Source organism: Teleopsis dalmanni, chromosome X (genome assembly GCF_002237135.1).
Source record: "Teleopsis dalmanni isolate 2A chromosome X, ASM223713v2, whole genome shotgun sequence".
Classification (NCBI taxonomy): domain Eukaryota; kingdom Metazoa; phylum Arthropoda; class Insecta; order Diptera; family Diopsidae; genus Teleopsis; species Teleopsis dalmanni.
This window is the reverse complement of record NC_051848.1, coordinates 54,237,633-54,258,291: the sequence shown is the minus strand read 5'-3', so window position 1 is coordinate 54,258,291 and position 20,659 is coordinate 54,237,633. Positions and strand designations below refer to the sequence as shown.

Below are 20,659 nucleotides of genomic sequence, written 5' to 3'. Positions count from 1 at the left end.
ATTAAAAACAAATAATAATAACAATTAAAGAAAAATATTTTAAAATGGTAACAAAAATAAATTAAAATGAAAAAATTTAACAATAAAAAATAAATAAAATAAAAATAAATAAACAGTTTATTAAAAACAAAAACCAATTGTTATTTTATTTTTGTTATTTTTATTTTTTTTTTATTAAATTTTAATTTTTTTTTTTTTGTATATATTTTAATTCTGTAATCGTTGACAAGTTTCGCGCAAATTTTTGCTGTACAAAATATTTCAATTTTCATTCTATTTTTATATTAAAAATTTAAAAATATATTTTATGTAATTTACATTTCCAATCCTCATTCACAGATGCTGTGTTATTTCGTTAAGATGTTTCGCAAACATTCAATATTTAATTTGCATGCAGACTAAACGTTCAAGTAGGTACAAAAAAATATGATGAACAAAATCAGCAAAAAAAAAAATAAAGTAAATAAATTAAATAAAATAAAATATTGACGGAAAACGGAAAACATTTTGCGTAAAGATTGAAAGCAAAAAAAAATCAAAATCAAAATCAAAATAAAAATAAAAATTAATATAATTTAAGGAGTTGTGCTGAGTGAGTAATGCGGCGACTAAGCAACGTAGCTGTACTCGTCCCCTGAGTTTGGGGTACGTTCAATGTATTGCTTATCGATCAACGATTCGATACACTTTTTGATCATTGAGATGTTTGGAGTAAAGCTTACTTTCGATTGAGCTAGAATCTGTAAAGAAAGAAAAATCATTAGTAAGTTCATCAAAAAATGTTGAAAATATTGGGTTGGCCAAAAAGTATTTGGCGGTTTTCTATTCTTTTGTATTTAAAGCGCAAAACCTTTAAAAACGCTAAACCTGTCAGATCTAGCAATTATTTTTTTTATCTTTTTTTAACAGATAACAGATTAATAGGTTATTGGTAAATATATTATTGAGATTGTTATCACAAAGTAAAATGACTTCTAATATATGCAAAAGATTTGTATTGTTTATAGTAAAGATATTCTTTATCTTTACCGGTCTATCATTAGACCGATTCTTACCTACGGCTGCGAAACATGGGTCCTTAAATCCAGCGACAACAACCTGCTACTGAGTTTCGAAAGAAAAATACTCAGGAAAATATTTGGCCCGGTGTGCTTAGAAGACGCCACATATCGTATACGGTATAACGACGAATTGAATGTCTTAAACGAAGGCCGAAATATAACACGATACATAGAAACCTAAAGATTGCGCTAGTACACATCCTACGAATGAGTAACGAAAGAATAATTAAGAAAATTTTCGAGATAATGCCAGAGGGTAGTAGAAAAAGAGGGCGACCGCGACGAAGATGATTACAAGATGTAGAAGACAACATACGAACGATAAGAATAACACAACACAAAAAGAAAGCAAAATGCAGAGAAGAATGGAGGCGTATTGTAGAGGAGGCAACGGTTCATCACGCACTGTGATGGACCATTGCCAAAATAATGATGATTCTATTGCGATAAACTATTATTATAGTACTTCAGATGTTATTCAGATGTTGCTGTTATTGTAGTCCATGAAGACTACATAGTTTCTTCAGGAAACAACAAAGGAGCCACAAATACGAATATATGGATTAAAATATGATTGGGTACAGAAAGTGGGTAAGAGAGGGAACAATAACGAATTAGGGATAGACAATAGTTGGAAACCTATTGTAACGGATAACATAAAAGGAAGTACAAATACGAATTCATGTGTTAGAATATGGTTAGCTAGATGAAGTGGGTAAATGAGAGGAATTGTTTAGGAACAAGAGCGAATTATGAATAGACAATAGGTGCAGATCTATTGTATCAGATAATATCAAACAAACAACAAATACGAACATAAGGATTAGAATATGGTTGGCTGTAGAGAGGGGGATTATTTAAGAACAAGAGCTGATTATAGATAGACAATAGGTGTAGACCTATTGCATCAGATAATATCAAAGGAATCACAAATACGAGCATATAGATTGCAATATGGTTGGGTCAAGGAAGTGGGGAAGAGAGGGGAGTCTTTAGGAGTGTATTGGATACCATAAAATAAACTAGTAACACGAATACATGAGTTAGAATATGGTTGGGTAAAGAAAATGGAGAAAAGAGGGGAATTGTTCATAAACAACAACGGATTATGCATGTTTAACGGTTTAAATAAAATTAAACTAGGTTCACGCGGAGACATTTAGCCACATGACTGACTTCAATGGTTTTTATTTGAACTGCTCGAAGATTTGAGCATTTTGGTGTTTGAACACAGTGCGCTTCTTGAAGATGTAAAAAAAACTGGGATAAAATGAAAAATTGAGCAAATGTGCTGTTTGATTAGCCCACATATTTTGGGGCAGCCCGATCATTTTATGTATTTGATCTAAAAATTTGAATTCGAATATAATTCGTTTCGAATACTTTGAAGCACTAGTCTATTTTGAAGTCTATTTTGCCAAGTCAAACCATCACCGAAAAAAATTAACGACGAATTAAAAAAGATGGGACAGGAAAAAGGTAGGAAGAAAAATATAAAGATGTGTAATTTTCATTAAATATGAAATATATTTATCTACAAAATACATATACTGATATAATGATCATAATCAAATTGTTTTAAAATTAATCATGTTTCAGTTAGGGTAAATCCTCTAATTGTATCATTTTGGCTTTATTATGATAATTTCCAAAACCTTTTGTGACTAGGCCCCCACCAATCTAATTATAATATTATTTAATTAATTTATTTTTGTTTGAAAATCCTTTGCTTTCCTTGGGTATTCTAATGTAATCAAGTGTTGAAAAATCATCATTCTCATTTTATTCTCGAAATTTAGATGTGAAAGATAGTACACTTTCTGGTTGCTAAAAATGTTTTCAGAATCATGAATACGATTCGAAAATACCAACATATGTGCCATCACTTTAGCTATTGTAAGGTAAAGATTAAGCACAAACAAGATTTAATCCATTTGTATAGATGAATACAAAATTAAGTTTAGTAACGGATTGCAATCAAGCCTTTTTAAATAATACGATAGGTGAGAATGCAAAGTGAATCACACATGGTAATGTACGAAAGTGGTCTTAAGAGGAATCTCCACAAACAAAGATGATAACACGCAAAGATTGATGGTATAATAAGGGTAGTACTATCTATTACAATATCTATCAGCTAGTAAGTTTCAAACGTAGTTGGTTGTATTAAAAAATATGATAAAACTCCACTTATTTATCGTAACATACTATTATCTGGTAAGTTTCAAAAAGGACCCGATCTCCGCCATTTGTTAACACAAACGATAAAATTTAGGATAGTCAAAGAGAGTTCTTTCTATTAAAGCATAAGCATAAAATTTATGATATCAAGCTTAATTATTATAGTAAATATATTTATAATATATGTTAATATAATATATAATATAATATATTTTATTTAGAGAGGTTAAAGTCTATAGATTCTGTGACTACAGAGTAATATGGTGTTTACACTGATCGCAAATGACTCATTTCAAATCAGTCATTTGAAAGTGTTTACATTCGTTTTTATTCATTTGTTCTAATTTCAAACAGCTGATTTGTCAATATGCCTGTTGATTTGATATTTGGCCTGTGCCAAAAAAATATTGTATGAATGTAAAAAATACGTTCAAATCTTACAATATACACTGAAAACCTATTTTTAGTTTCGATTAAGTACTTTTGGAAAGTAAAAGTTTCAAAAAATGGTTCATCGTTTTTAAGGAAATGCAACCACCAAATATTTGTTTACCTTTTCTTTTGTAAATATGTCAAAAACAACTTTCTCAAACTGTCAAAATTCCATGAAAAACTTATTTAGGGTGTGTTCAATATATTCGTTTGCATTTGGAACTCATTGTAAGATCTATTCCACGAGTGTGGATCTCACTTGCACATATGAGATGTTGTATGCCAAAAACAGTCATTTGCTTCTCATTCGTGATTTTTAAACCAAATCAGTCACTTGAAGCCAGTGTAAACGTCATATAAGATATTTCCTCATTTTAACTGCTCATATCTTGCAACTATTACAGAGGTTCAGCATCTCTATCTGGGTTTAATTAAACCAAGAAGATCGTGAGGCAAAAATATTATTACATTTATAAATAATAATTTGTTTAGCTAAATCTAGAAATCGTGTCGTTAGGAACCACAAAGCCTAATAAAGCGGTCAGCAAAAAACGAGTTAATAAGAAAAACGGAGAAATATTAAGAAGAGTTAATACCTGAAAGAACAAAAAAGGAGGAAGGAGAGCTAGTAAATATCCATATCCTCATCCGAAAGAAAGAAGAAAGAAGAGTGTCAGTGAAAAATAAAAGAACAAGATGAAGAAAAAATTTGTAAATAGTAAAGTTTGTAAAAAGAATGCAACCAAAAAAAAAAAAAACCAAAGATATGAAGAAGAGTTAAGAAAGAAATATACGAAAGAAGAGTAAGCAAATGGTAGCTAGTATCATATTTTAAGAATTTCTGGATAGACGAAACCTGGACATACAGGACATACATAGTGTATGTATATCTTTTAATTACAAGCTGCAAACCCACTTAGTTAATAAATTCATATTTGTCGCAAAAATTCTATCCTTGATGTTGGTTTTATAAGAGAATTCACAGAATTGTTAAAAAATATTCCACGTTCTTTCCTTGTAAGTGTGTTTATATGGTTTATACTATAACAGATTTAAAATATGTATTTCACAGAAGGTAGGAGATCTTCCAATCTATTCAAAATACTGTACTGATTCATATTAAAAAAATGTTAACTTAATTTTTTTCCTTTACATAATTTATTATACATGTACCTATTGTACAAAGTAAACCAGTATTCCGGACGGACGGACGGTAGTCTTTTTCAATGTGATGTAATATGAAAGGATATATGGACAAAATGTGTACAAAAAATTTTAAATTGAACTAGTTTAAATGGAAGAGTACGGCACACTATATGAATTAAAAAACATTGTAATAGAAGCATATAATAGGAAATAGAGTACAAGCTTATCTGAGAATCTCTTATCAGGTGAAAATTGGGCGGTAAGTCCATAAAAGTTAAGATAGTTATTAAAATTATTTATATTTACCATAAACAGTTATTAAACTTGTTATACTATTAATGAGGTAAAAATTATAGAAGATTTTAAAAGTTTTATGAAATAAAATTGATTAATATTTTTGGTATCGAAACAAAAAGAGGCATTAAGCGACGATAAATGGTTCCACGAACGGTCGGGTTTACGTCCCGGAGCCACTCGTCGCCAGCGACGACCAAGTACTGTTCAACACTCCCCGAAGGGACTACACAAACAGATCCCAGCGAGTTACAGCAACGGTAGATAAAATTGATTTGTTATTAAATGTTTGAAAGTACCGAAAACTTTATTAATTGATTTATAAAAAAAATATTATTTGGTTCACGAAATGAAAACCATATAACCATGTTTCTGTTAATAGATAATATCGAAAATTTTATCAAAACCCAATAAAATTTTTCATTCAGTACTTATATGGCTGTGTTTTATATGTTAGTTCCAATAAATAGCACAGCAAGTACTAGAATTGATAAAATTCTAAATTCTGAATAATGATGATAAAGCAAATTAACATTAGCTCTGTGTGTTAGCACAAAGCTTATCCATAGTTCAAATTTAACAGGGTTTAATTCCTAATACTTGCAGTACAAAAATTACATATGGACAAATAAACTAATAGATTTTAACAAAGACTACGAATTATGGATATTTGACAATAACCGAAATAGCTGTTTGGGTTGCACAAACTTTCACTTGATTAAAAATTAAAAAAATTTTTGGATTCGACACTCTTGCTCACTTTTCTATCCGAAATAGATTTATTGTCATAAGACAGAAAGAAAAATATAGTATTGAAAATATATAATCCTCTGCTTGCCCAGATAAGGGTGTTACTATCACAAAAATCTACCAAACCGTTACGAATGACAACAAGTAAAATTTGCTAATGTTGAATATCCGCTCAAAAATGTTAAACATATACTTGGGACCGCATAGTGTTTCCTCGAAATCGTTAATACAGAAACATTCACTATTCTAAAACTGTAGTTCTGGATAAATGTTGGTTTTAATTAGTTCACTTTTTTAAGCAGTTACTGTATTTTACATTCACATTTAGTCATGAGAAAGTTGTTGGCTAACAGTCTATCAAAAGCGCTTTGTGATATTTTAACACATTCAAGCATAATAACCCGAATTTATTTATATAATAAATATATAAGTATAAATGAAAGGTGACTTGATTACTATACTTTGAAGATTAATCGGCAGACAGCTAGCTAAATAAACACCGACTGAAATCGTATAGTCCCAATCACCCTTAATCTACTTTTGTTCCCAAACAATTCTCTTCACTTTCACATTTCTTTCACTAAACCATATCCTAATCCATGTTCTTAACTACCCGTAATCTACTCTTATTCCCGGACAATCCTCTCCCTTTTCACATTTCTTTTACCAAACCATATTCTAACCCATGTACTTATATTTGTAATTCCTTTGATGTTTTCTGCCTTATAGATCTTCACGGACTGCTACAAAAACATCAACCAAAATCGTAACTATTGGCTAGAATAATGGCATTGTCTGTATTTTGGGTCCACATGAGAAACCGTCAAAATCGAAATGTGATTATAGTATTAAAGTCTTGATTTGAAGAACGTTAGGTTATCAGATTATGCTGGCAGACCAAAAAGGTCGCACGTAGACCATTAAGGTCTATTGCGATACCAGATCAGAGTCTTAATTTTTTTTTTTTTTAGTGATACTTGCAATGCTTAGGGTGCGCATGTTATTAGCGAATTTTATTAAGATTTCAACAGAAACCTCAGGTATGTGCTCCAGTCCGGTAAAACTGACAACATCCGAGTATTTTGTTGTCGAGAGCCGGACAATTACACAGCAGATGCCTGTGAAGAATAAAATTGCAAAAAAAAATCACCCAAAATGGTTTATTACAAATAATACATCGTATCTTAAGTCGACAATTATAATTCAAACGAATTTTACTTGAAATAACTCCATTCCCAGCTATACTTTCCAGATCTGATTTTTACTACCTGTTCGTAAACTTGACAAAATAATCAATAAAACGGTAGCCTATTTTAGCCTTTCTTAAGAATCGGTTTAAAGGTAATAAAAATAATGGAAAACTATTGAATTGATTGTATTATAATTGAAACAAAAATCTTCTCAAAAATGATGTTTTTTACATCAAACCAAGATAGATTTTTTATGCCTTATAAATAAATAGAAGATATTGCACATACCTCTTGTATTAATGTATTGTGCTTTAAAACCTTTCGAGACTTCATAATACGAACAATAGCAGCTTGCAAATACAATTTTCGGTCCTCATCCACTGCGCTTATTGTATGTTCAATCTAAAAATAAAATATAAAAATTAAAGTACTATTAATAAAAAAAATAATGATGATTATAAAAATCATTTATAATATAATATCATAGTATAAATCATAACAAAATAATATTTTAATCATTTTAAAATTTATTTAATTATCTACATCAGCGTTTCTCAATCATTGACCGTGTCATTATTATTATCGGTAATATTATATATTTTTCTCAAAGTATTTTATAACATTTGAAAAAAAAATTAAAAAAATCAATGTTTTCAAAAATATTGGATTAATTATTACTATTTTTTTTTTTCTATGCACTTAAATATATACACTTAAGTATAATATAATATACATAATTTACTTAAGCATATAATATGTATAGTTTTCGTCTTTTATATATTATTTTTTTAAGAGAATATTAGTACAGGTCCTTACAAAATATATTGAAGATTTATACGGTCCACAATACGTTTTGAGTTGAAAAACACTGGTCTACATAACTTATCTCAATTAATTTTGTACTCAATTAAGTTTATCTTTACATATATTTATGAATATATAATTTACCTCCTGTGGAGTTTCCTTCTGCAGGGCTGATGTGATTTTAAATTTGGTTCTCTTATTTGAATAATCGAAATTTAAAGAAACTTTAGTTTCATCATCGAGTACCTCTGATGATGCTATTAGTAATTTAGAATCAATTAACGATTGCATATGTTTTTGAAAGGTTTCAGTATTAAGTTCAAGAGTAGTTTGGATTTCTTTACAGGTGTATGAATCTACTGTCTCATACAATAAAAGAATAGCCATCTGGTAAGTTTGCATTGTTACGATATAAGACTTTTTTAGAAAAGTCAGTTTCAGTTCTCCATGACACATATGATACAGCCAAGTTAACTTGCGACCACTAAATGAATTATGATAGAAAGTTTCGAACTAAAACATAAAAGAAAATATACATTTAAATGATAAGAATGATTAAAAATCAAAATCTTTAAAGACTCACCAAACGAATTGCTTGCTCGAATTCCTGCGGTACAACAAATGGTATAACTACTTGTGAAGGTCCTAATGGCCAAGCTCCAGCTTGAAGTACTTTAATTGATAAATTTATACCTAATTATGAAAAATAACAAAACAATTATTACACCATAAAAAAAAGTGTTATCTATATATAAAATTTACCTAATTTTACGTTGTCATCTTTAAGGAAGTTACTAAACTTATTATTAAGGTCGGCAGATAGAGATATATCAGTGAACATACGATGTAATTTATTAGTGAACTCATAACCACATGCTTGCTGCAATAAAAATAATAAAATATTATTTTATTCATAAATTAATCAAAATATATTTTGTAAACTTTGTTAATATATAAAAAAAACTGGTAGCATTGGAATACAAAATAGTAAGAAATTAAATAATATAGTACCAAAAAAAAGACACCCGTTTACGAACACAACCATTTATATATTATTAAATTACAGTCTATGCGTGCCTTACTTGAGATAATCTTTTGTACAACGCCCTATTAAAATCTTCCTAGTTCGAGACTAGTGAAAAATTTAACAGCTGGTTATAAATCTAATTTTAGCTCATAGCCTGTTCACACAGCATAAGTAATCGTAATATTGATTACAATTTTGCTTAATCGGTTTGATTGGCTAAAAATCTGTTCACACAGCAAATTTTAATTTTTTTTTTTGATTTTTATTTTTGAAGTTGCGGTTGTAGAGTTAAATACCGAAAGCTGTGGCACTTTTTGTTTTCGTTTCGCTTTAGGTTTTGAAAATAATTTACAATGTGATATTGTGAATTGAATATTAATAGTACTTTTATGGATAGTGACTTAATTCCCGCTTGGTTTTTACAAATTACAATTGAAATTAGGTGAAGAAATAAAACTACAAACAAAAATCGATTTCTTGTGCTGTGTAAATAGGCTTTTAGTCGTCGGGATTTGAAATTCTAGTATGTCGATAATAAACTCTGCATTTAATCGCTGCACTATATTCTAATTTTTATGGCAAAGCTTAAAGGAATTATCGTGATCTAAACTTAATTTTTTTAATTAGTATTGAATTAAAAGTGATCTGTCTGTTTAGAGTGGGTTAGCCTCTTTGTTTATTATGTGCTCTTTTAGGATTTTAAAAAGTGAGTAAAATGTTTTTTCCCATTCGCTTGTAAAACTAATGTTAACTCTGCAGAATTGTTCGTGGCGTATCATGTATATTTAAAGTGTTAATTGCAAAAGTATGAAGTATAGACTCCATGCTAACATTAAACAGTTGAGTAATACACATATATGTGTAATACTGACCTTAAGTCTATTAATCATAGCTTCTTCAGCATCCATGCTTTGCGATTGTTCATGTATTAACCTTGAATAATATTGAAAAATATTAAAAATTATATATTTATTTTTCTTTTAATTGATTTATATTTTACCTTTTAGCAAGAAGTCTGCTATAAAACTTTTGATAAACATCTTTATCCTCAATATACTTAAAAATTGTTATATTGTTTGTCAGTTTTTGGTCAATTTCAGATTCTGAAGTCTTTGATTTTTTTAATAACGTATCACAATACTTGGCTACATATTCGGCACTCCGACATGGCGTTTTGTCATTTACACGACGATTAATAACGCTCGCACAAGCCTTATCTAAAGCACTTAGAAATAGTGAATCATTTTCAAAAACATCGGCTATAAGTTCCTGAAACTTGTGGTGTACTTTCAACATATTTTCAACAAATTGTATGTGTATATTGTCGCCTTTTAATGTTGATATTGTTTCAAGGCCTTCGTTTTTAATATGATCCAAGAAGTATTGTATCAGCAAATCTTTCAGGTTGTCGGGTATGGGTTTCAATACTATATACATATTGCGTAAGTCTTTGCGCTTTTCTTGAGTTACCATTTCTTTACACTCAGAATATAAGAAATCCAATCTATCATTAATAAATTTTTCTTCGCATTGTTTACGCATTTTCGGATACGAGCTGAAGGAATACAAGATAAAATGTTTATATTTAAACAACATACAATAATTTGAATTTATTTTATACGAACCTAGTATGTAAAAACCTGTACGCTCGCTGATTTTCATCTTCAAGAATTTTAATAACTTCTTCCATATATTTACTTACAGTACAACTTTGTAATAACTTTGATGATACTCCCGCATAATACTCTCCACTGGTTTTTAATAAATAGTTTTCAAATAAATCTTGGTATAATTTAAGTGACCCAGTCTTTTTGTAATTTTGCACCTGTACGAAACTATGTATGACACCATGGATAATCTTAATTCTCTTAGTATCGATCGATTTATCATTCTCTCGATCAGCGGCAATACCCTGGAGAATGTGCCGGACCAATTCAGTACTGAGCCCTTCTATCATGCATAAACGCCAAATATCGAGGCCTTTAATAAAAATTTTTTGTGTAAATAATTAATAATAATGTATGTAATGTATTATATTCCAATAGAAATAAAGAAAGTTAAATAAAGTGAAGTAAAAACTTTTACAAAATTTTAACTTTTAAAACACAAAAGATCAATCATCTTGAATCTAAAAAAAAAGATACTGAGACTACTGTGTCTCTTCTATCAGCTTTTTGTCCCAAGAATTTCATATAAGGATATCTTATATAAACTAATAATAAGTGTTAATAAAATTACATTACAAAATTATGTTAGGTACCTCGTTTATACGAACAAACAATTGAATAATTGGACGTCTAGCAGAAGTGATTGCAATTTTGCCGGTTCGGCTCGTTTCGGTAAAAACATGCTTGCATTGCAAATCTTGCCATTCACAATATCGCTAAATAATAATCATATTGTGAATTGCGAACCTAATTTAAACTTGATTTTATACAAATTACTATTCAAACGTAATTTTAGCTGTCAGATTTTTGTGTGAAATCGCATTCTAATTTCAAAGAACCTAAGGGCCATGTTATGTACACTGTCTCGGGCATAGCAAAATTGGCTCTTTCGGGCTATGACGAGAATACATGTTATGTAGACTGTCACATCACTATTGCCAATTTCATATTTTTACAATGTTTTGATACTTTTTCATTGTACATAAATTTAAAAGGAAATGTAGATATGCTCATTTTCAATTTGTCACCAAAAATGTTAATGTTAATTTATTATTATATGCCTCTCATTAAAATCGGAAAGTGTAATAATTAGATTATTACCGGTTTATAAAATAGGCTATGTTGCTTACTGCCAGTTTTTCTCTAAAACATTAAAATTGTGATAATTTGCTTCTAGAAGACGCAAATTCTGAGAAATTTATTATTAAACACTGCTTTGCCTAAGTACCCAGACACAAATACCCCGGCACTCATTCCAAAATTTGATCCGACAAATTGTTTTTTCTCTTACTCTCGCTTTTATAATTTGCATTGAAAACAACAATTTTTCTCATGCCGTTCCTGAGTCCTAACAGAATTGTGTGTAATCAAAATTACAATTCCTTGCTTTTATTATACTCTGTTCACACAACACAATTAACCCATTTCGGACCACCGTGTGGTTCACCACACGGCTAGCTTTGAATATTTTTTTAATAAATATTAAACTCTTCTCATATAATTAAACTCTACTATTTACTATTTGCTATGGAAATTTCACTGTAAAATTCCAAGTCTGAAATTGCCTGGTACTTAATGGGTTAATTTAAAATTTAATCGTTGTTGTTATTGTAGTAGATCGTAGAGTTCTATATGACAGATACAGCGTGAAACAATTTACAAATACGAATGCATGGACTAGGATATGGTTAAATAGAGGAAATGTGAATTAGTTCTTTTTGGAAATGGCAGTTGGTCATCGAAATTGAAGCCAATTAAATTTTAATCGTTATGTCTTGCGCTGTGTAAATAAGCTTGACAGCCTATTTACACATCACAATTAAAATTAAATTCAATGTTGTATAGTATTTATTAATTACAGTATTAATTGTATTAACTCATAGACATCTATATGGCAGATAATATATAAAGATTTATAAATGAGAATACATAATTGGGTAAATGAAGTGTAAACTAGTCCCTTTTAGAAATGGTGAACATTAAAATCACAATTAAAATTCAATTCAATGTTGCTATAGTATTAACTCATAGAAATCTATATGGCAGATTACATATAAGGATTTATAAATGCAATACATAATTGGGTAAATGAAGTGTGAACTAGTCTCTTTTAGAAATGGTGAATTTGACACTTGGTCGTCGAAATTGACGAGAGCTTCTGTGAAGTAAACTCAGTCACTTCTGGAACATAATAAATTTTAATCATGATTACTTGTGCTGTGTGAATAGGCTATTACATGTGGTTTACTATAATTATCTAAAATTCCTAGAAAATTGCATTCGCTCACATTTTTTTCTGGATAATTTCTTTATTCTCAGAAAATTCATTTAGAATTTTGTCGCGTAAGACTTTATATTATAAACTAGACAGACTTACTCTTAAAACTCATATTTAGATCACACAGAAAATTACATAAATATTAAGAATTTTTTTAAAAGTCATACACTTACATTATTATTACAGATATTATTAGACTTATACATAGTAACCGTCTTATAGTAACCAATTAGCAGCTTTTTTTAATTAACTGATTGTAAACTTTTTTTACCTAATTCGCCAATTTCCATTTGCTCCCTGTGTTGTGTGGATATGGTACCATAAACTACTTCAGCATCAGATAGTTTTTGTTTTTTAATATGCTGTTGGTTGAGGTACCTGCAATAATGTACAATTTTACCCAAAGTGTTTGGAAATACTATACTATATACTATTAATAATAAAGCGCTGTATATATATTTGGTACTTACGAGTAGAGGAAGTGCAAATACTCTACGCCTTGACTATATTCAGCCCACGCCTCATAATAACGTTGTAGTAGATCCGGTTGGCAGAGTGGATTACTTGATTCATTCTCTTTTGATAAAGGCATTACCCTTTCGGATAACATAGTACTGACATGACGCTCTAGAAAATCTTTAGTTTCAGCGTAGAGTTTATCTGCAAATGGTTCAGGGTGTGCGACGCACAACGTATACACATCACTAAAAATAAAACAAAATTCTTAATACTGTACATAAGCATGCATTTTGACGTTATGCAGAGAGTTATTTAACTGTAATTAAATGTACCTGAAACTGGTATTCCACGCATCGCGTTCAACCTTGCCTAAAGTAACAACAGCCGTTGCAGTAGCGCGTAATTGTGGCCAAATTTCATCGAAATTAACAGATTTTGGCTTCAAGGACATATTAAGTAAATGTTTTACTGGCCGTATATTGCTTAAAATAATTTATAATTTTCTTTCAATAATTGCATTTAAATGAAATGAAATATAATGTGTACAATAAGCACAGTCCGAAATTTTAAGATTGTGTTATGCTTCAACCGCGCAAGCAATTTCCCGTCTATAAATCAATATATTTTTACTTTTATTGAGTTTTTATGGTAGCACAACTTCATTTTATCAATAAAGTGACATTGTCAAAAAAAAAAATTTTTTTCAAAACCAATTTCACTTTATTCACATAAAATGAATTTCTAAAAATTTTGCACCGTCAACTTCAGCTGTCACTTGGTTTAGTTCGCATTCAATTACAGGGTACTTGCCATTTGCTTGTCAGCTGTCAAAATTAAAACGTTGATCGGACTGTACAGCGGCTAAATCTAAAAATCTGAAAATATTATTCATGCGTTGACTGCAGGGTGCCTTCAGTTAAGCGCGAATTAACCAGTGTTGAAAATAAATTCAATTATATATATATATATATATACTTCTTTTTAAATTTGTTATATTACATATAAATTTATAACAATTATATTATATATATATACAAAGCTTACAGCTATGACATTTTAGCTGCCTGCCGTATTTATTTTATGATATTACAATACTTAATATATGGTTTGTTGTTTTCCCTCAGGTATGAAGTAATGGTTCCATATTTCATCAATTGTCACTACTCGACTCTACACGCTTACAGTCAGCTAAATTGTACATAAACATTTCCAAACAATTGTTTCAATGACGAAGTCGTTGTCGTTTTTGATCAATTGTGAGGAAACGCGGGACCCATACCCAAATATTCATGTGAAATATTCGATACACGTTCATATAATATGTTTGTTATCTCTGCTATCTCAGGCAATTCAGTTTTTGGATTATTCAACACAACATTGTGAATTTTTTTAATGCTTTTTTCAGTTCTGACTTTTGTTTGACAGCCCAGACGCTCTTCATCAAAAACACTCGTATGACCACGTTTAAATTCAGCTTTCCAATAATTTATTGTTTGTTAACAATGGTACAAGGTTGCCATAAACAGAATCCATTTTCAATTTGAGTGCATCATTGTTTATTCCATTCAAATGGAGGAACTTCATTACTGAACGATATTCAATTTTTTCCATTTTATAAAAACTCACCAAGGTCCACTATAACAATTATTTGCAAAAAGATGACCAAACATCTGATGAAGTCAAAACTTTTACATCTTTCGTTTAAAATTTGCAAAACGGATATACTAAATATAATTGATTTTGTTCTCGTGCTGCCACCTATTGTGAAGTCAGGTAATTGTCAATCCATCCAGTATATGCATTCACATTCGCCACCGAAATGATTCATAAGTGACCGGCATTTTGTTAACGAATGCCAGTGCTAATGAATCAGCTTCACAAGAATACTTATATATTTCTAAGTAGAGCAGCATAAATGGCAAATGACGCATAAATCATAGCATATACTCGAGTGGTATGAATAAATGAATATACTCATCGAAAATTAATGACTCTATCAGGCATACCTGAAAAAAATTGTGAGCGCTGTTATTTACTAAGCAAAAAAATTTGCGTGTGTTTAATCCATATTCAGATGATCCAAAATATGGAAAATACGGCTGATAGAAACGAATCACAATTATCAAGTTCGTGGTCAACTTATAGGATACAAACATACCATATATCTTTATATATATATAAAGATATATATTAATCTTTTCTTCAGCATAATCAGATTCGTTCCCTTCGATTATACTAAAATCTGTCCCACGTGGCTAGAAACCAGCGAACCGATTGCAATCGATTATAAATGTCTATTCTAAATTGATTATATTATCTGGGCCCACTAATCACCATCAATAGATAATGTATTACTTAAAATACATTAAACCGCCATATATTGCCATACACATATCTACCTGATATTCTAGAACGTTATATGTTCACACGAACCTTACAGAATACATTATTAATATGGTTGGTTGGTTGTAGTGGTAAATTAGCAGATTCATATAATTAGCGATTATTTAAGATCGCAAGTAGAGCACTGTTCGCAAAAGTAATATAATAAAACTATGGATGGTCACTTGCGACATCAATACACACAAATGTGCAAGGTCATTAAAAAGTACTGCAGACGCGACAAAAGAAAACCGCAATAGCTGAATCAGGTGCAATCAGTGATGACATGAGGAATCTCTATTCAATAACTAGGGAAACGGCCGACACCAACCATAACGGAGAGAAATCCATCAAAGATAAATATGGAAATATCATAACTGACCTTAGGAAACAACTTAAGCGATGGGCTGAGGATTTTAAATAAATATTAAATAATCTGTTAGAAGCAACTACCGATGAAGAAACCGCAAATAAAAGTTAAAATGCGATCAAAATTTCAATGCGTCAATGTAAATCCTCCAATGAGAGATAAGGTTGCAGAAGCAATAAATAAACTTCAGAATAATAAGCTTTAGACGGAGACAACATATGTCCAGAACTACTAAATTGCAATGTTTCACTTTCAGTCAGTCAGAAGTTATACCTGGCAGCTGGAATGAAGCGCTGCTCTTAAAAATAGGATTTGCAAGTGACTGTAATAACTTCTGAGGAATAAGCTTATTACCAATCCCGAGCAAGATTTTCACAGCACGTATACAAAATAGAATTTCCACAGTAGCAGAAGCAAATTAAAGATGAAACCAGCATGGCTTTCGTAACAATAGATCATGCGTTGATCTAATATATACAATTCGCATTATCAATCAATTATCTTTGAGTTTAGAGCTACCATCTATGTTGCCTTCATAGATTTTAAAAAAAGCCTTTGACATTTTAAACCGACCATACATTTGGGCAGCAGTCTTCAAAAAGGCGATACCAGAAAAAATTATAAACCTTCTGAAGGAGCTATACAAGAATACTAAGTGTTGCGTGCTCCACAAAAACCAGCTCTCTGAGTTTTTTTTCATCAAAACAGATGTGTGACAAGGGTGTATACTATCAACATTGCTTTTTATACCCGCGGTAGATAATATCCTCAGTAGAGCATTAAAAAGTATCAGGGGAGTCTTTAACACAAATGTGAAATCTGTCTTGTACTACGGCTGTAAAACATCGAAGCAATTCAGACACATAGAGAGAAAGATACAAGTATTTGTCAACAAGTTTCTGCGTATTATTCGTAAAATATGATGGTAGATAGAGAACTTTCATTCTATATCCTTATTTAACTCTATCTTAAAGAGTTTTTAAAGAAATGAGTCTAAGTGACACATTGTAATGACAATTTTCCAACCTTCCACACTTAATCTATTGCGTCCAAATCCGCTCCTATTAACATATGGTATAATAAAACTCTTTGTCCTACTAAATGTCGTAATAAATGAAGGATTGATTGTAAAACATTGAAATCCTTGCAGAGTGTGGCAAGGATTAGGGAATGATTTATTGTGAAAAAGACCGGACAGACGGATGCTGTGGTGAAAATACTGATTTCATTGTGACAGTATATTTTAGATATTGAGTAATAAATAATAATCGAAATTTAAGATATGTTTTATTAACAATAATATAACTTTCAAAACATTTTTAAAAAAAAATGTAGAAAGATTTCTGATGCTATATTTACAATAAATATGTTGTAAAATAGTATATATATATATGCTATATATATATATATATATATATATGTTTATATATGCTATATATATATAAATATATATCTTATATGTTGTAAAATAGTAAATAATTTTCATATTAAATCTTCAAAGGTGTTGAAGATTCCGGCATATTAATTACCGGAAAATATTTTTCAACTGTATTGGCTCTACTCTCCAGGTATCATAATGGACCATTATTTCAGCTGGAGAGAGCTTTGTTGCAAAAGGCTACCACTGCAACCTTATAACCTTATCTGATTTGACAACAAGTGCTGGTTTTACCTTCAGAGCTGATAACACGGACGTGTTACGTCTCACAAGTTGAGTTACAACTTAAGATGTAATTGTGGACTATAAACCACTGTTGAGCTTAGAGAATAAACGTATACTTTTTCATATATAATTTTATATATAATTACGTTATAATCGCTATAATGATTAGAACAACGTCAATACCGGCTCCTGCAAGTATTCTGTTTAAAGTAACTATCTTGATAAAGTAGAGCACAAACGTATCTTTAGGGTTAATATGGTATATTGGAGATATCGAATGACAATACAAATTTTTGGAATATATTCTATGTGCAACTTAAATGAAATAGAAAACTTACAGCACTTTGTGAGATGTTGGTCGGTATTCAAGGATCAAATACAGATATATGGGAAAAATAACAACTTATTCCTTTTAAAATTTTTTTGAAATGGAAACCACGGATGCTTTAATGGTATAAATGTTGACTTCTTCTTCTTCTTCTTTATTCCGTTAACTCCCAGTGGAGCATAGGGCCTCCACAATTCCTCTGAACCATATTCTATTTGGAGCTGCCGTACAGATGTGGGTTCATGAGTAGCGCGCTGATGTTAAATCGGCATCAATTGTCCTTCACCATGTTCTTGAAAGAGCGCCAGACCGGCGACTGCCTTGCGGGTTCCACTTTGGGGCTTGCTTAGTTTTACAGGAATTCGACTTGCGTAGCGTATATCCGATCCATTGCTATTTTCGTTTTTTTAATTTCGCTCTCGACGCTTTGTATATTTGCTCTTTTCCACAATTCTGCGTTAGAGATGCGTTCTGTCCACTATATTTCGAAGAAGCGTCTCAGGCATTTGAAGACTTGTGTTCGTGAATTGATTGATTTGATTTGTAGTTGGTTGATTTGTAGTTGGCCAAATGCAGACTTTGCCATATGTATACGAGCCGCTACGTGTTCTGCTGCTCCGCTTATGGATTGTACAACATTTATATTTATGTTCTCAACAGCTATGAAAGGATCTGTTACAGCGCAGTATCCACAGGACACGACAACCATTTTACACGTGGTTATTTCCAAGCTTGCTAGCTAGGCGTTACGATTTAGGCTGTCTACGTTATGTTGGAGATTTCTGCTTCTGTGACTCAGCAAACACACATCGTCTCTTGATATAATGAAAGATATAACAGCAAGGCCTCTTATTATTTCGAATGCATTTCACTATATGTGCAACATTTGTTTAGAGCACTATAAAGAGTACTCAACACTTGAGTCTATTGGCAGTATTTTACTCATACGGACTCATACAATAAACTGAAAGAACTTATACTTACTTATATTCTTTTCGTATGTCACTCATTGATACTTCTACTTGTCACAAATGACTTACATTGTGACCGAAAAGTTTCCGGAAACTCTTAAATAAAACGCAAAATTCTTAATCTTCATCAATATTTATTTTATCTCCTTCAAAATATGCTCCATTAGAAGCGATACACAAATGCCAACGTTTCTTCCAGTCATCAAAACATTTTTTATAGGCGCTTTCCGGTATGGCTTTGAGTTCCCTCTGCGAATTCTGTTTTACGTCTTCTATGGATTCAAAACGCGTTCCTCTGAGTGGTAATTTGAGGTTGGGAAACAGGAAAAAGTCACACGGTGCAAGATCAGGTGAATACGGTGGCTGTTCGATGGTATTTATTGAATGTTTGGCCTTAAAATCGTTGATAATGTTGAACAAATTGAGGTGAATCGGAACAAGCCGGGCGTTGACACGTCGCATACACAAATTGTCCACCAAAATCAAACGAGCCATCTCACGACCGATGCCTAGCTCTCGTGCTATCTCTCTAACACTCACATGAGGATTTTTGAACACGATTTCCTTTGCCTTTTCAATGTTTTCGTCGGTGGTAGAGGTCGAAGGTCGTCCAGAACGCGGCATGTCTTCGACGGTCGTACGACAGTCCTGAAAGGCTTTGTACCACTCATAAACTTGAGTTTTCGATAAAACTGATTCCCCATAAGCCTTTTGTAGCATTCGCAACGATTCTGCACACGAAATTTCGTTCGAAAAACAAAATTTGATGCAAACTCTTTGTTCAATATTTTTTTCCATTGTTTTTTTCGCAACGCACTACTGAGGTGAACTGGTTTCAACAGCTGCCGTAAACGAACTGTCCGACAGATCGCGCTCATTTTTGGCATAGTAATTAAGGACAGTGCTGCCAAACTACATAAACTTAAAATCTCGAAAAATATACAGCGCGCGAATTTTAAATGAGAACCTCCGAAAACCTTTCGGTCACAATGTATGAGTATTATGAGTATGAGTCATTTATGAATATTACATCAAACGGAAACATTGATATTGATATTTTAGAGAAGCGGCCAATCCGTTTGCATGAGCACGGACAGATAGAATACCTATTTATTTTTTTAATTGTTTTTGTAAATATTTTTGTAATTGTTTCTTCGTAATTGTTTTGGTTTTTTATAATTGTTTTGAAATTTGATACACCCGGGTAGATGTGTTGAGTATACTGGCGATGTGCTGTGTGCATGGGTTTGAACCCACTGAGGGTAGATTATATAGGCCCATGTGAGTGACGGAGCTACAGTCTGCTATTTGGCGGACTGGTACCTGAAGACGTAGGTAAAAGCAATATATACTCATTGCTTCAATATATAGATACATATGAACATGTACATAAACGTAAAAATAAAAATTTTTCGCACTCTTGTGAGGTTGATTCATTAGCACCAGCACTCATTAACGCAAATATTTATAAATCAACTGTGTGATGAGTATGAGTGCATATGAGTAGCAGCATAAGTAAGTATTTAAACGCACTAATGCACTAAACCTACGACTCTGCAATTTTCCAGCACAAAATCATTTATTATTTAGAGCACGGCTGTCCAGACCAGATGCGGTCCCGGGCTAATATAAATCACTATACAGATTGAAGGGCCA

At 31.2% G+C, this 20,659-nt stretch overlaps 1 protein-coding gene across 3 annotated transcripts; it reads right to left on the bottom strand.

Annotated features, from left to right (window-relative positions):
• Window positions 1-347: 347 nt before the first annotated feature.
• LOC119687910 (cullin-2) lies at window positions 348-14,088 on the bottom strand. 3 transcript variants are annotated; one of them, XM_038102457.1, is made up of 12 exons: window positions 14,046-14,088; window positions 13,622-13,897; window positions 13,301-13,534; window positions 13,102-13,208; window positions 10,511-10,865; window positions 9,886-10,440; window positions 9,758-9,818; window positions 8,621-8,738; window positions 8,442-8,551; window positions 8,003-8,371; window positions 7,343-7,456; window positions 348-740 (listed from the first exon to the last, which is right to left on the bottom strand). In XM_038102457.1, the coding sequence occupies exons 2-12, from the start codon at window positions 13,738-13,740 to the stop codon at window positions 609-611; spliced, it is 2,274 nt and encodes a 757-aa protein (XP_037958385.1). In that variant the 5' UTR covers window positions 13,741-13,897; window positions 14,046-14,088; the 3' UTR covers window positions 348-608. The 3 variants fall into 3 exon arrangements, with proteins under 3 accessions (XP_037958385.1, XP_037958386.1, XP_037958384.1); XM_038102458.1 differs by lacking the exon at window positions 14,046-14,088 and adding an exon at window positions 13,920-14,018 and having other exon boundaries at window positions 13,622-13,771; XM_038102456.1 differs by lacking the exon at window positions 14,046-14,088 and having other exon boundaries at window positions 13,622-14,018.
• Between the last annotated feature and the right edge of the window lie 6,571 nt (window positions 14,089-20,659).

Bases quoted from the DNA above. Each gene is read 5' to 3' on its own strand.
- LOC119687910 (XM_038102457.1), bottom strand. From the start codon at position 13,740: ATGTCCTTGAAGCCAAAATCTGTTAATTTCGATGAAATTTGGCCACAA. The intron at 10,441-10,510 runs GTTCGTATAAAA...GTATTCCTTCAG, and splicing joins TACAGGTTTTTACATACTAG to CTCGTATCCGAAAATGCGTA. The intron at 9,819-9,885 runs GTAAAATATAAA...ATATTATTCAAG, and splicing joins AGCAGACTTCTTGCTAAAAG to GTTAATACATGAACAATCGC.